This window comes from Dendrobates tinctorius, unplaced genomic scaffold (genome assembly GCF_039654945.1).
Source record: "Dendrobates tinctorius isolate UK_male_01 unplaced genomic scaffold, ASM3965494v1 ptg000593l, whole genome shotgun sequence".
NCBI classification, from domain to species: domain Eukaryota; kingdom Metazoa; phylum Chordata; class Amphibia; order Anura; family Dendrobatidae; genus Dendrobates; species Dendrobates tinctorius.
The window spans coordinates 4,176-20,462 of NW_027362250.1; the positions used below are offsets into that span (position 1 = coordinate 4,176).

Sequence of the window (16,287 nt, forward strand, 5' to 3'; positions counted from 1 at the left end):
TGTTCACACGTTGCGTTTTTTTTTTCGCGGTTTTCCAGCGGACTTACCAAAAAATCCGCTCAAAAAACGCCTAAAAGAAGCTCCCCATTCATTTTAATGCATTTTGCACTTTTTGTGCATATTGATGAGTTTTTTAGCGCGAAAAAAACTTTGCGGTAAAAAACGCAGCATGCTCAATTTCACGGTAAATTCCGCATTTCTGGCTATTTTCTGTGTGTCTGGGGACGCTCTAGAAAAAATGGCGGCAAAAACGTGCGTTTTCTGGGAAGGAGTCCGGTTTTCATGCAGAAATTTTCTGCATACGTACATAGCCTAACAGTAATAAATATAAGAGCTTAATGCCGTATTTGGAAATCCCGTGACATATCCTGAGTCTTGTTCTCCTTTTTCTTGCAGATCTATCTGAAATTGAGCCCAATGTATTTCTTCGTCCGTTCCTGGAGGTTATTCGTTCTGAAGATACCACTGGCCCCATTACTGGACTTGCTTTGACCTCGGTGAACAAGTTTCTTTCTTATGCACTAATAGGTGAGTGTCTACATCATGATATTTGGCTGCTGTGTGGTCCATTGCTCAGATCCATATTGTGCCTGTCATTTCATTTTCAGCTTTACTTTTGGTTTGCAATATTTATAAGTCTAAGAAAATTCCACATTATCCCCTTACTGCCCTCTGGTGGAATTCTTCAGAATAGGCAGGCCATATGCACAATGCCAGTTTCATATTGGTGTTGTATGTAGCGCTGCCATATTAGCTTTCCCAAAAGTAGTGTGAATTGGTTCGGTTACCACCATATAGAAAATCCTACATGATCACATTTTCAACCGCTTCTGTAGCCGATACTGGACCACAATATAGCAAGATATAGATGAGCAGTGCCAACATGTTCTTAGACGCATCCATTGTGTTTTATTTATATAAATTGTGCAAAGTTTCTCCAATACTTTTTTTAAATGAACAAATATTTGTGTGATGTTTCTGTTCTGTAGATCCAGTCCATGATGGCACAGCTGAAGGAATTGAGAACATGGCAGATGCAGTTACACACGCCCGCTTTGTTGGCACTGACCCAGCCAGCGATGAGGTTGTGCTGATGAAAATCCTGCAGGTAACACGAGAGAGGGGACTGCATCCCCCCTGTCCTTATTCAAGGGGCAATTAGATGAATTGCTTAAGCTCTTTGTATCCTGTTACACGGAGACACGGGCCATGTTTTGACTCTGGAAGAGATTTGCGCCTAATGTTATTTTTAAACAGGGGTCTCATGTACCTGAAGTAAAAGCTTTTTCAAATAAAAGATAATTAAACGCTTCAATTAATTGATTTCAAGCATTTGTCAGGCTGTACCAGAAAATATTCCTTCCTGGGAGGGGAGGGCTGGAGCACCAGAAGTGTAGAGAATGCTGAAAATCATCAGTGTAATGGACAGAGGCGGCGGCACGGAAATAATTAGCTCCATTCTCCCCGTTTGTCTTGTGCATGACTTCCTTAATTTGTTGCATAACTTTTATAAGGTTTATTGGTTACTAACTGTACCTTCCAGTTTATAATGGAACCTATCTTTTTGTACAGGTTTTACGCACCCTGCTGCTCACTCCAGTAGGCGCCCACTTGACCAATGAGTCTGTGTGTGAGATCATGCAGTCCTGCTTCCGTATATGCTTTGAAATGAGGCTCAGCGGTAAGTATTTTTCGTAAGGTAGGCGTACATGGCATATGCTGTGGAGTCAGCCTGTATAAAATGGATCGACTCAGACTCCTAAAATATTTAATTGGGTACAGTAGTTCAATGTAGTATGTGCAAACAACGATGTGTTAAACCTTAACGGTCCTCCCTTTTTCTCTGATGAGAGCTTTATATACTCTTGGCATTCTCTCAAGCAGCTTTATCTGTTGCTTACCTGCAGCGGCTTCAGTGTTGAAGGAGTTACCAGAAGTGCTGAGAACTTGTTGGCTGCTTTTCCTTCATCCTCTCAAACCATTTCAGTTGAGGTTGGGTGATTGTGAAAGCCATGTCATCTGATGCAGCAATCCATCCATCTCCTTGGTCATATAGTTCTTACATAGCCTGAATGTGTTATGAATCCTTGTCCTGTTGCAACACAAATGATTGTCCCCCTAAATGCAAACCAGATGAAATGGCATGTTGTTGCAGAATGCTGTGGTGGCCATGCTGGGTAAGGCCTGTTTCACACATCCGTTTGGCTTCATCAGTCAAAATCCGCCGTTTTGCAAAAAAAAAAAAAAAAAAAAAAAAAAAAAACGGATCCGCCATTTTTATTGGAGGATCCGTTTTTTCCCCCCATTGACTTGCATTATCGGCGGATCTTGATGTATGGGCATCCGTTGGATCCGTCTTTTTGCAGATCCGCCAAAATTTTGGCGGCCGCCGACATGCCCGGACAGACCATGCAACGTTTTTTCGGGCGGCCGGATCCGCATTTCTCACTGCGCATGCCCGAAAGACTTCACTCAGCCGCAAATTTAACCCTAAACTCTGTTCTGGCGGCTGAAAAATTCTCTCTCCTCTCCTCTCTCTCCACCTTTAAAATTCTTGCTTCTACGGATCCGTTAAAATAACGGTCTGGTGCCACACGTTGTGGTCAGTACAGGAACAGATCCGTTATCCGCCATTTTAGCGGATTTTGACTGACAAAAAAACTGGTGTGAAACAGGCCTAAGTGTGCCATGAATTTGGAATAAATCTGTGTCCATGTCACCACCACACCTCCCCCTCCAGACTTCACAGTGGGCACCACACAAGTATAAACCATCCTTTCACTTTTTTTTTTTGCATCTGACAAATACATGGCGGTTGGAACCAATAATCTCAAATTTTGACTCGTCACACCATAGGACATATGCCCGCTAATTAAGTGTTGTGTTGCCTGACCCAAACAAGTTTCTTCTTATTTATGGCCTTCAGTAAGAATGAGTGAGCACTAAAATGCCCAGATTCTCGTTAGTCGAACCAAGTAATTCCTAATTCGAGTAATGAGTATAATGGGAGTGCATTGGAAAATCCAAGCATTTTTCCGGCAGACCCTACAAGGAGGTCTGGGTGTTAGTGAAAATGTTGAAATGTGTGGAATAAGTGCTGACTGGAAAGAGAACTGCACGTGGAAGACCCCTGGAGGCATCTGTATCCCAGATCATTCTGAAAACAATGGTGTCAAACTTTTACTCCAGTTTAACCCCTTCACTACCAAGGGTGGTTTGCACGTTAACTCCCGGGCCAATTTTTACAATTCTGACCACTGTACCTTTATGAGGTCATAACTCTGGAACGCTTTCATGGATCCCGGTGATTGCATTCAAATAACTTGCGTTTATTTGTGAAAAAAACGGAAATTTGGCGAAAATTTTGAAAATTCCGCAATTTTCCAACTTTGATTTTTTATGCCCTTAAATCACAGCGATACGGCACACAAAAAACTTAATGCATAACATTTCCCACATGTTTACTTTACATCAGCACAATTTTGGAACCAAAATTTTTTTTTGTTAGGAAGTTATAAGGGTTAAAAATTGACCAGCGATTTCTCATTTTTGCAACACCATTTTATTTTTAGGGACCACTTCACATTTGAAGCCACTTTGAGGGGTCTATATGATAGAAAATACCCAAAAGTGACACCATTCTAAAAACTGCACCCCTTAAGGTGCTTAAAACCACATTCAAGAAGTTTATTATCCCTTTAGGTGCGTCACAGGAATTTTTTGAATATTAAAAAAAAAATGAACATTTAACTTTTTTTCACAAAAAAAATACTTCAGGTTCAATTTTCTTTATTTTACCAAGGGTAACAGGAGAAATTGGACTGCAAAAGTTATTGTGCAATTTGTCCTGAGTACGCTGATACCTGATATGTGGGGGGGAACCACTGTTGCGGCGCATGGCAGACCTCAGTAGGGAAGGAGCGCCGTTTGACTTTTTCAATGCAAAATTGGCTGGAATTCAGATCGGACGCCATGTCGCGTTTGGAGAGCCCCTGATGTACCTAAACAGTGGAAACCCCACAAGTGACCCCATTTTGGAAACTAGACCCCCCCAAGGAACTTATCTAGATATGTGGTGAGAACTTTGAACCCACAAGGGCTTCACAGAAGTTTATAACGTACAGCGGTACAATTAAAAAATCATATTTTTTCCACAAATTATCTTTTCACCCCCAATTTTTATTTTTCCAAGGGTAACAGGACCCTAAAAGATATTGTGCAATTTGTCCTGAGTACGCTGATACCCCATATGTGGGTGTAAATGACTATTTGGGCGCATAGCAGAGCTCGGAAGGGAAGCAGCGCCATTTGACGTTTTTGGCTAGAATTGAGATCGGACACCATGTCGCGATTGGAAAACCCCTGATGTACCAAAACAGTGGAAACCCCCTGTTGGATGGATTGGTCTGCGGGTGTCATGTGCGTTTGGAGAGCCCCTGATGTACCTGAACAGTGGAAACCCCCCACAAGTGACCCCATTTTGGAAACTAGACCCCCCAAGGAACTTATCTAGATGTGTGGTGAGCACTTTGAACCCCCCAGTGCTTCACTGAAGTTTATAACGTCCGGGCGTGAAAATAAAAAAATCGTATTTTTTCCACAAACATGATCTTTTAGTCCCCATTTTTTTATTTTCCCAAGGGTAACAGGAGAAATTGGACCCCAAAAGTTGTTGTCCAATTTGTCCTGAGTACGCTGATACCTCATATGTGGGAGAAAACTACTGTATGGGCACACGTCGGGGCTCGGAAGGGAAGTAGTGACGTTTTGGAATGCAGACTTTGATGGATTGGTCTGCGGGTGTCATGTGCGTTTGGAGAGCCCCTGATGTACCTAAACTATTGAAACTCCCCACAAGTGACCCCATTTTGGAAACTAGACCCCCCACGGAGCTTATCTAGATGTGTGGAGAGCACTTTGAACCCCCAAGTGCTTCACAGAAGTTTATAACGCCTGGGCGTGAAAATAAAAAAAACATTTTTTTCCGCAAAATTATATTTTTGCCCCCAATTTTTTATTTTCCTAAGGGTAACAGGAGAAATTGGACCCCAAAAGTTGTTTTGTAATTTGTCCTGAGTAGGCTGATACCCTACATGTGGGGGTAAAACACTGTTTGGGCACATGGCAGAGCTTGGAAGGGAAGGAGCACCATTTGACTTTTTCAACGCAGAATTGGCTGGAATTGAGATCAGACGCCATGTTGCCTTTGGAGAGCACCTGATGTGCCCAAACAGTGGAAACCCCCAATTATAACTCCAACCCTAACCTCAACACACCCCTAACCCTAGCCCTAACCCTAGCCCTAACCCTAGCCCTAGCCCTAACCCTAGCCCTAACCCTAGCCCTAACCCTAGCCCTAACCCTAGCCCTAACCCTAGCCCTAACCCTAGCCCTAACCCTAGCCCTAACCCTAGCCCTAACCCTAGCCCTAACCCTAGCCCTAACCCTAGCCCTAACCCTAGCCCTAACCCTAGCCCTAACCCTAGCCCTAACCCTAGCCCTAACCCTAGCCCTAACCCTAGCCCTAACCCTAGCCCTAACCCTAGCCCTAACCCTAGCCCTAACCCTAGCCCTAACCCTAGCCCTAACCCTAGCCCTAACCCTAGCCCTAACCCTAGCCCTAACCCTAGCCCTAACCCTAGCCCTAACCCTAGCCCTAACCCTAGCCCTAACCCTAGCCCTAACCCTAGCCCTAACCCTAGCCCTAACCCTAGCCCTAACCCTAGCCCTAACCCTAGCCCTAACCCTAGCCCTAACCCTAGCCCTAACCCTAGCCCTAGCCCTAACCCTAGCCCTAACCCTAGCCCTAACCCTAGCCCTAACCCTAGCCCTAACCCTAGCCCTAACCCTAGCCCTAACCCTAGCCCTAACCCTAGCCCTAACCCTAGCCCTAACCCTAGCCCTAACCCTAGCCCTAACCCTAGCCCTAACCCTAGCCCTAACCCTAGCCCTAACCCTAGCCCTAACCCTAGCCCTAACCCTAGCCCTAGCCCTAGCCCTAGCCCTAGCCCTAGCCGGAAAATGGAAATAAATACATTTTCTTTTAGTTTTATTATTTTTCCCTAACTAAGGGGGTGATAACGGGAGGTTTGATTTACGATTTATGGCGGTTTTTATGTTTGGCGGCTGTCGCACGCTAAAAGACGCTTTTTATTGTAAAAATAGTTTTTGCATCACCACATATTGTGAGCTATAATTTTTCCGTATTTTGACCCACCGAGTCATGTGAGGTCTTATTTTTTGCGGGACGAGTTGACGTTTTTATTGGTACCATTTTCGGGCACGTGACATTTTTTGATCGCTTTTTATTCCGATTTTTGGGACGCAGAATGAACAAAAACCAGCGTTTCATGAATTTCTTTTGGGGGGAGCGTTTACACCGTTCCGTGTGCGGTAAAATTGATAACGCGTTTTTATTCTTCGGGTCAGTACGGTTACAGCAATACCTCATTTAGGTCGTTTTTTTATGTTTTGTCGGTTTTTTGCAATGAAAACAATTTTATATAAAAAATTATTTTTGTATCGCTTTTATTCTGCGAGCTATAACTTTTTTTATTTTTTTGCGGATGATGCTGTATGGCGGCTCGTTTTTTGCGGGACAAGATGACGTTTTCAGCGGTACCATGGATATTTATATGCGTCTTTTTGATCGCGCGTTATTGCATTTTTTGTTCGGTGGTATGATAATAAATCATTATTTTTTGCTTCGTTTTTTATTTTTTAAGGGGTTCGCTAAAGGGGTTAACTAATGGGACAGTTTTATAGGGCAGGTCATTACAGACGCGGCGATACCAAATATGTGTACTTTTATTGTTTTTGTTTTTATTTTATTTTGAAAAAATGGATTTATTGGGGAATATTTTTTTTTTTTACTAATTTATTTAGCGAATTTTTTTTTTTTTTAAATTATTTTTAACACTTTTTTTTTTTTTTTTTTTTTTTTTTTAACTTTATTACCTTGTCCCAGGTGGGACATCACTGTCCTGTGACAGATCGCTGATCTGTCACATCACAGATCACTGTGACAGATCAGCGATCTGTCACAGGCACTACTGCAGACTTCCTCATGCCTGCGCTTTGTGCAAGGGGTTAACGTGTCTGGGGCAGTCCGTGACCGCCCCTGACACATTGTGCCAGGTGTCAGCTATGATAATTAGCTGACACTCGGCCGCGATCAGCGGCGCTCACCACGTGGGCGCCGCTGATCGCGATGACGTAATATTCCGTCCATGATAATTAGGTCCATGGTCACATGGACGGAATATTACGTCAATTGTAGGTAAGGGGTTAAGGAATGACCATAAAACATTCAAAATCAACGAGAAATTGAAGTTTACAGGAAAAAAATGTTAAGAAATATTTCCTGTACAATATATTTCCTGTAAGATGATTTGTATATAAAGCAAAATTTAAAAAGGATTTTTAAAAAAATAATTTAAACAAATTATTTTTTATTATAGTTTTATTAATTTTGTATTACAAAATTAGAATTTTCAGTGAAATTTATGAAGGAAGCAATAACTGCCAAAAATGATATGGAAGAAGGACTCTGATACACCCTGTATTAGACATAAAGGAGGGACTCGTATACATATTATGTTCAAACTGTTGTGTAGCGGTACTTCAAGACTCATAAAGAATATGCATGATGCGTAAAGTTTGCCAAAAATTACAAGCAGGGTCATCCATACATCCTTAAAGGCACCAACTGTAGCGCCTCATAATAAAATTAAGTGTAATTGATGTACTCCTACACTCATAAAGGCTTTGCTCAAAGTGCAAAGCCAGGAAAAAGTAAGGAGGGTCATACAGTCATTCATAGACCGTTGAAGGCAAACCAAGTCCTGCCAGTACTCATTCAAATATTGAAGATTAAAAACACACTATGGGCTTTTGTCATTTGGTGGTGTGGAAAAGTCGCGGCTAATCCAGACTTTGTTGATTTTTATCAGAGTGAGCGTGTCAGCACTTCTTGTTGACAAGCAAAAGCATTTGTCTATTATGACCCTCAGGCGGCAATAAAAACCCCGCTCAGACAAGACGCTAGCGGCAGGGCAACACAACACCTCCAAGGCATAGAGGGACAGCATATGTTACGTGTCCAGTTTTGAGATCCAACAGCTGAAGGTCGCAGAGGAATTGGGGAGTACGCTGGTTTTGTTGGTCAGATATTGCTTGCTCTTTAAAAACTTTTCTCTCCTTGTCAAATATACCTGGTCATCGGGGCCAGGATACTGGGTTGGTGTCATGAAATTGACCCTGTCCTTTGACAGTGTACCCATGCCTCTGTTGTACCCGGTGAGTGTCTCCCGCGACTCTCATCCTTGCCCCCCCCCCGGCTGCTAGCGTTGTCTAATGGCAATTTTTTCAACAGACTTTCCACAATGGCCTTCTGGTATAGCACTGTATTTAGTTGTTGTTGTTTTTTTAGAATACCCATCCACCTCAGGAAGGAGAAATGCAGTGTTTTCCTTGTAGCATGGGTCTAACAGGGTGAAAAACCAGAACTTTTTTTTTTTTTTTTTTTTTAATGCGAGGATCACGGGAAAAGCTGCAGTACATAATGTCTGCCATATGTGCCATGGTGCCTAGAGCCAACATTTCCCTGTCTCAAACATGATGACTTCTCTCCATCTCTTCATCCTCCTGCTCATTCCCCCTCATCAGCCCATCCACGTAGGAGACACTGGACAAAGCTTGTGTGTGCCTCTGTTGCGCTATCAACCATCTCCTGTTCCTCCTCCTCTTCCTCAGCCCCCACCTTCTCATTGTTACCCAATCCGAACTGAGCAGAGGAGATGAGGCTTGGCTGTGTAGTATCTTGTGTCATGTCTTCCTCCATCTCCACCTGGGCTGCATGCAAAGCTTCATGTATGTCAATGACTGTTTAAGTAGGCACAGAAGTTCTGAAGATGGCGTCATAGCTGCTCACCATCCTCGTGGAGACCTCCAAGTCATGGAGAACCGCACAAATGTCAGATATCCATGCCCACTCTTCAGTTATGTGTGGAGGCTGACCAGAATACTGATGTGCTTGTTGGAGCTGATAATTTCACAACTGGCCTCTGCTGCTCACAAAGCTTTGCCAGCATGTGCAGTGTGGAGTTCGAGCGTGTGGTGTCGCGCATCATTCGATGAGCTGGCACTTGCATGCGCTGCGGCAGCACTGCCAGAGCAGCTGTTGCTGACTTATGTAAATGGCCGCTGACACGACGTACCTTGACCAGAAGCTCAGGCTAATCCAGGTAGGTTTTCAGAAACTGCTGAGCTACCAAGTTGAGCACGTGGACCAAGCATGGTACATGTGTGAGCTTGCCAAGCTTCACAGCTGCTACTAGATTACAGCCATTAACACACACGACCATGCCTGTTTTTTCTTTAATGCTTGTTTGGAGTGTTATATACCACCAAAATGTAACGCAAAGCACGAAGTACTCTATCGATGACAATATAGTCAAATTTTTCACCACCCCAATTAAACGATGTGGGCACATGCATCAGCTATATCTTTAGCAACAGTCTAAGCCCTGAGTAGAGGCTGTATACTGACACACTCCCTGCTCCTGTACATCCCTAGGCTAAATGCAGAATGTGTCTGATACAAAAAGCAAAGCACAAGATTAGCCCTTAGAAGAATTGTTAGTATGATGGTTCAACATCAGCACCAGTGTCAACATTTATCAACGTTACAGAACTCTTATTCATTAAACTGTGCACACAGGCCTGGACAACCACCCTATCCCTCCAATAACAACTGTCCATGAGCTGTGCAATTGAGTTCGTGTGCTGAGCTGGGCAGCGCCTGTTTTTATTGGCTGTGTTACAGATGCCAAACATGCGGGGCGAGGATTCGAGCTTCAAATCCGAGCATCGGCTAATGCATTCGCCGAGTGCCAAGCACAGCCGAAAACGCAGATACACGAGTGATAGCCAAGTATCACCGCACACGTTTGCTCATCCCTAGTCTTCAGTAGTGGCCTCTTTGTAGTGATTCAACAATAAAGGCTTGCTTCTCGCCGTTTCCTTTCCTCTGTACAGTTGAATCTGAGATGTGTCTGCTACTTAATGTCCATGCTTAATTTGAGGACTGTTATCTGAGGTGCTGTCAATTTACGTTTGAGTCTGATAACTGATAAACTGATCTTCTGCAGTACAGGTGATTCTTAGTTTTCCTTTACTTGGGCGATCCTTATGTAATCCAGTTTGATTATAGCGATTTGATTATTTTCATGACCACTTGAATATACCGTTAAGACTCCAGCAATTTTCTGGATTGACTGACCTTCATGTCTTAAAGTTAACAATGGACTGTTTCTCTTTACTTTCTTGAGTGCTTTTTGCTATAAACTGATTTTGAACTGTTGTGGTAGTGCTCAGTGGTATAGTATTGTGATATGGATCTGTATTCCAACACTACCTCTGGAAAACACACCTATTGGTCGCAAACTCTTTCTGAAGACTGGTGATTCCACAGATCAACTTTTGAAAAGACATGCCTGTTCCTAAGAAGTGATTCCAGGTGTTGACCTGATGAAGCTGCTTGAGAGAAAGATGAAGAAATGTAAAGGAAAAGTGGTTTATTTGGGCAAACTAAGGTGTAACAGATATTCTGGTTTGTTTCACACATTTTTCTTTACTACTTGATTTTTTACGTGTAACTTAATGGTGTTGCTGCCTTTTAATCTACAATGTGAATATTCAAATACAGTGCCTTGTGAAAGTATTCGGCTCCCTGGAACTTTTCAACCTTTTCCCACATGTCATGCTTCAAACATAAAGACACCAAATGTAAATTTTTGGTGAAAAATCAACAAGTGGGACACAATTGTGAAGTTGAGCTAAATTTATTGGTTATTTTTAAATTTTTGTGGAAATTCAAAAACTGAAAAGTGGGGCGTGCAATATTATTCGGCTTTGTCATGGCCGAAAGTGTTGGCACCCTTGAAATTGTTAGAGAAAATGAAGTATTTCTCCCAAAATTATTGCAATTACACGTTTTGTTATGTACGGTTTTCCCTCTTCCCCAAAGGCCAGGAGCAGGACGACACTCCTGGAGGGAGCCGCTCCTCCCGGCGGGAGGCTCTCGGCTCCAAGTGTGGCCGCCGGGTGGCGAAGGCCGGGCCCTCGCAGGCAAGGCGGGCGCTGGCATCAGGAGGCGGCGGGGTGCGTTGGAGGAAGTGGCCAGAGAGATTCCCGGCCTATCGCAGTGAACGCGCGTCACTTCCGGTGGCGTCACGCGCCGGGTTTGAACGTCGGCGCGCGCTCCAGGAGCCTGGCGTCTCTCTGGAAGCGCAAGGAGGATGGACACAGAGCAGACGAACGGAGGGGGAAGTGCGCTTGGCGCAAAGCTCCCTCCCCAGGCTATTCACTGCGGCCCAGGGCAATAGCCTGACTACCCTATCTTGTCAATAGGATAAGGGAACCCCAGCAGCCCCCCGACAGTGGCCAAGGACCAAATCTGTCAGATGCCCAGTATGCAGGGTAAAGCTGCCAGACACCTATGCCAAAACCCTCTGCGGGCCCTGCACGTCAAGGGTGATAGAAGAGCAGCCGTCCCTCCTAGCCGAGATGAGATCCCTGATTCGGGAGGTGGTCCAGGCCTCCAGAGGCAGTCTTGCACAGCGGCAATCCCCCAGCCCAGGGCCAAGCCGTAAGCGTCCTAGGTGGGAGGCGGAGGTGTCCGGGCCAAGCTCCGAGGAGAGGTCTGACTTCCGGGACTCAGATCCAGAGGAGGAAGGAGAGATCCTGGCGGACAAGCAGGACCAGGGCAGGAAATACCTGTTCAGACTTGAGGACACGGACGAAATGGTCCAGGCGGTGAGGAACACCATGCAGATGGAAGTTCCTAAACCGCAATCCAGACAGGACCTAATGTATGGAGGTCTTGTGTCTCAAACCCAGATAGTGTTCCCCGTAAGCGAATACATCAAGACAATGATTCGCGAGGAGTAGGAGGCGGCGGAAAGACGTCTATCCCGGGACTTTAAGGGTTGACTGCCGTTTGATCCTGAAGAGACACGGTCATGGGAGGAGGTTCTGAAGATCGATGTTCCGGTAGCCAAGGTCACCAAGAAGACCGCTATCACGTTCGAGGATTCATCAAGTCTCCGGGACCCGATGGACAGGAAGGCGGACGTTCTATTAAAAAGAACTTGGGAGACCTCGGGGGCCCTTATCAAGGCCAACATAGCAGCCACCTCGGTGGCCAGATCTATGTTTCTGTGGTTGGGGCAGTTGGAGGATCACCTTACCAATAAGACCCCTAGGTCTGAGATCCTAGCTTCCCTTCCCCTCATGAAGTCGGCCACAGCGTTCCTATCAGATACGTCGGCCGAATCAGTTAGATTTGCAGCCAGGAATAGCTCCCTCTCTAATGCCGCCCGAAGAGCAGTCTGCTTAAATCTTGGTTAGGAGATAACGCTTCTAAAGCAAAGCTCTGCTCCCTTCCCTTCTCACGTCTAAGAGTATTCGGACCAGCCCTGGATAATATCCTGGAGCTGGTGTCCGACAAAAATAAAGGTTTCCCAGAAGAAAAGCCTAAGCAGCCCCAGACCTTTCGAAGAGTGCCCTTCTATAGGAGACAAACAGATTCTAGGACCCAGGTTAGGTCTAATAGAGGCTCGTACAGAAGCCCCCACGGCCAAGGAGGGAGAAGCAAGAGCTCAATTTATCCGTCAACCTCCAGATCTAGGAGGCAATGATGCAATAGGTATTGGGGGAAGACTTTGCCACTTCGCAGCAAATTGGTTCCGAGTTACCCAGAATCTGTGGGTCCTCAGAACCGTCACGGAGGGCTACAGTTATAGAGCTCCATTCCCCCCCCCCCCCCCCCGACAGATATTACCCCTACAGTAGTCCAGGTGGACTCACCAATGTGGGCAGACATACAGGACATGATCAGGTCAGAGGTTATAGTGCCAGTTCCTCTGAAAGAAAGGGGAAGAGGACACTACTCCTCCCTGTTCTCCATTACGAAGCCATCTGGCGAGGCCCGGACTATTATAAATTTAAAGCCCCTAAATACCTGGGTCAGGTACAAGAGATTCCGGATGGAATCTATTCGGTCCGCAATACAGTTAATAGACAGGGACGCGGTCATGTGCACTCTCGACCTGAAGAGTGCGTACGATCAGGTCCCTATCCACCCCTCATCCCAGAGGTTACTAAGATTTGCGGTCAAATTTCCAACCCGGACCTGCCACGTGCAGTTCCAATGCCTTCCATTCGGCCTGGCCTCGGCCCCCCGAATCTTCACAAAGTTGGTAGCGGAGGTAGTGGCCTTCAAGAGGAGCCAGGGTATCGTCGTCATCCCGTACTTAGACGACTTCCTCCTGGTGGCAGTATTCGAAGCGCTCATCCGAAGCAGGGACCGAGCAACAACTCTAATGGAGTCCCTCGGCTGGAAGATCAACTGGCAAAAATCAGACCTTATACCAGAGTGCAGGAAGGTCTTCCTTGGAGTGCTCTTGGACTCTCAGGACAGGATATCCCAGCTACCCTGGCGCAGGCAGAAGACTGCTCAGGACCGAGCCAGGGACCTCTTAAAGCATCGCTCCTCCATAAGAGAAGCAATGGAGGTTCTGGGCCTAATGACGGCCTGCATCCCGTGTGTCAGATGGGCCCAGTCCTACTCGAGACCGTTACAGAAGCAGATCCTCGCAGTATGGAACAGGAGTCAGACTTCGCTCGACGGACCCATAACGCTGTCAGGACCAGTGAGGGAGTCGCTACGGTGGTGGTCACGGGCCAGTAATCTCCAGTTGGGCGTATTATGGACTACCTCTCCATACGTGGTACTCACCACAGACACCAGTACGTGGGGATGGGGAGCCCACGTAGAAGGGAAGATTTTCCAGGGGAGATGGCCGGCCGAAATCTGAAACAGATCCTACAACTACAGGGAGCTCTACGCGGTCTGGGAAGCTCTGCGGCGGATTCGTCCAATCCTAAAGAATCGACACATCCGGGTACTATCCGACAACATAACAGCAGTGTCATTCCTGAAGCAGCAGGGAGGACCCAGGCACCCACCACTCCAGGCCTTAGCAGAAAGATTATTCTCTTGGGCAGAAAGAGCAGTGTTCTTGGTAACAGCATTCCACCTAGAGGGTTCCCAAAACTTGGTGGCAGATTACCTAAGCAGACAACAGGTCTAACCGACAGAATGGGAGTTGAACGAAGAAATTTTTCATCAACTGTGTCAACGTTGGGGAACCCCCAGTATAGACCTGTTAGCAAATCGAAGAAACTCAAAGGTCTCCAGATTTTATTCCCTGAACCCGGCAGACCACCCGGAAGGTGTGGACGCCCTGAGCCAGACTTGGGAAGATCCCCTCTCGTACGCATTCCCACCACAGGCACTCATACCAGCAGTGTTAAGGAAGATCTGCGAGGACCGCGCAAAGGTAATAGTAGTGGTTCCATACTGGCCAAAAAGAAGCTGGTTTTCCGTACTGGGAGCTATGGCAGTGGGAAACCCGGTCGAGCTACCTCCGTGGAAAGACCTCATCCACCAATGCCCGATCTGCCACCAGAATCCAGCAAGACTTCACCTCTCAGCTTGGATCCTGAAAGGAACATCTTAAAGGCAAAGGGCTTATCAGATCAGGTCATATCTACCCTACAGGCCAGCAGGAAGCCGGTTACATCCGCAATATACCGGAAGATCTGGAGGAGGTTTTGTCTGGACGGTGGCAGGTCCGACCTTGTGGCGGCTACCCCTGACCTCCCTAGTTTCTTAAACTTCCTACAGTCAGGGTTTAATATAGGTCTTAAGCCCAGCACTTTAAAGTTCATATTTCTGCCTTAAGCTCCTACTTTGATTATCCGTTAGCGTCTCATCCTGGGTAGTAAGATTTGTAAAGGCCAAGCAGCGGCTTCGCCCCACGATTAGGCAGCTCACCCCGCCTTGGCACCTTGGCCTGGTACTCGGGTTCCTATGTAGGGATCCCAACATTTCCAGTAAAGAGATGTCTATCTCAACTCTCACCCGCAGAACAGCCTTCCTTGTAGCCATTACCATGGCCAAGAGAATCGGAGAAATCCATGCCCTATCCACTAGAGACCCATATCTCCAGATTAGAGAGGACTGTATAATCTTGAGATTAGACCCGGCATTTATCCCAAAAGTATCCTCCCGTCAAAATATAAACCAGGAGATAGTGGTACCATCATTCTGTGACAATCCCTGTAATGAGAGAGAGCAGCGTCTTCACTCACTGGACGTGAGATGCGCGGTTATTAATTATTTAGAGGTCACAAATAGTTGGCGTACTGACCCAAATTTGTTCGTCCTCTTTTGGGGTAAAAATAAGGGGGGGGAAAGCCTCTAAGGCAACTATCGCCAGATGGATTGCCTCAGTAATCTCAGACGCCTACAAGGCGGAAGGCGCGAACTCGCCGGATAGATTGAGGGCCCACTCTACCAGGGCAGTATCGGCCTCATGGGCCAAACGGGCGTGTGCCTCGGTTGATCAGATTTGTGCAGCAGCAACCTGGGCCAGACTTAATACTATCTGCAAGCACTACAGGCTTGATGTGATGGCTAGTCCGCAAACCGCATTTGGGAGAAAGGTTCTCCAGGCGGTAGTCCCACCCTAGGGGAGGTGCTTTGGTACTCTCCATGGTGCTGTCAGGGGGACATCCTGGAAAATAGGTATTAGACCTACCGGTAATGATGTTTCCAGGCATCCATCCTGACAGCACGGGTAGTTCCCTCCCTGTTGTTATGCTATGTTATATTATGTTTGTCATATGCTGTAATATGATTCTATCATTAAAATTTTACGTGCATTATCCACACTGTGGTACTTGTCAAATCACTGAGGGATATGGGGTGGGACGGAAACTTTTAACCTCTCGTGTGCTTTTCCTGTCCCTGTAAGGAGGACGACGACGTCCTCCATGGTGCGGTCAGGATGGACTCCTGGAAACATTATTACCGGTAGGTCTAATACCTCTTTTCTTACACTAGGCACTACATTGCGACCTAAAATCGTTTGGTAATCTTCAGATTCAATGATGCCTTGGACACAGTCAAGGCACCTAGTGCAAAAGGCAGGAAAACAACCCCTAAAAATCTTTGGAACTCCAGTATATTTGACTTTAGGTCCTGTGCTCTTTTCTTTGTAGGCCCCATTCCGTTTTTGGTAAACAGTAGAATGATTTGCATAACCAAAAGGCTTAATCTTGGTTTCATCTGTCCACAAGACGCTTTCCCAGAAGGATTTTTGCTTACTTGCATACATTTTGGCAATCTGCAGTCAAACTTTTTTTTTTCGTCTGTGT

General features: G+C 45.9%; 1 protein-coding gene across 3 annotated transcripts in view; it reads left to right on the forward strand.

Annotated features, from left to right (window-relative positions):
• Positions 1-281: 281 nt before the first annotated feature.
• The window catches only part of LOC141078762 (Golgi-specific brefeldin A-resistance guanine nucleotide exchange factor 1-like), a 29,779-nt gene continuing 13,773 nt past the window's right edge, over positions 282-16,287 (forward strand). Inside the window, exons 1-3 of one of the 3 annotated variants that reach the window (XM_073565218.1) lie at positions 282-528; positions 990-1,108; positions 1,573-1,681. In XM_073565218.1, coding sequence (XP_073421319.1) covers positions 1,028-1,108; positions 1,573-1,681 — 190 coding nt within the window. In that variant the 5' untranslated portion in view covers positions 282-528; positions 990-1,027. The remainder of the gene's footprint in view (positions 529-989; positions 1,109-1,572; positions 1,682-16,287) is intronic. The other 2 variants (XM_073565219.1, XM_073565220.1) reach the window with 2 other exon arrangements.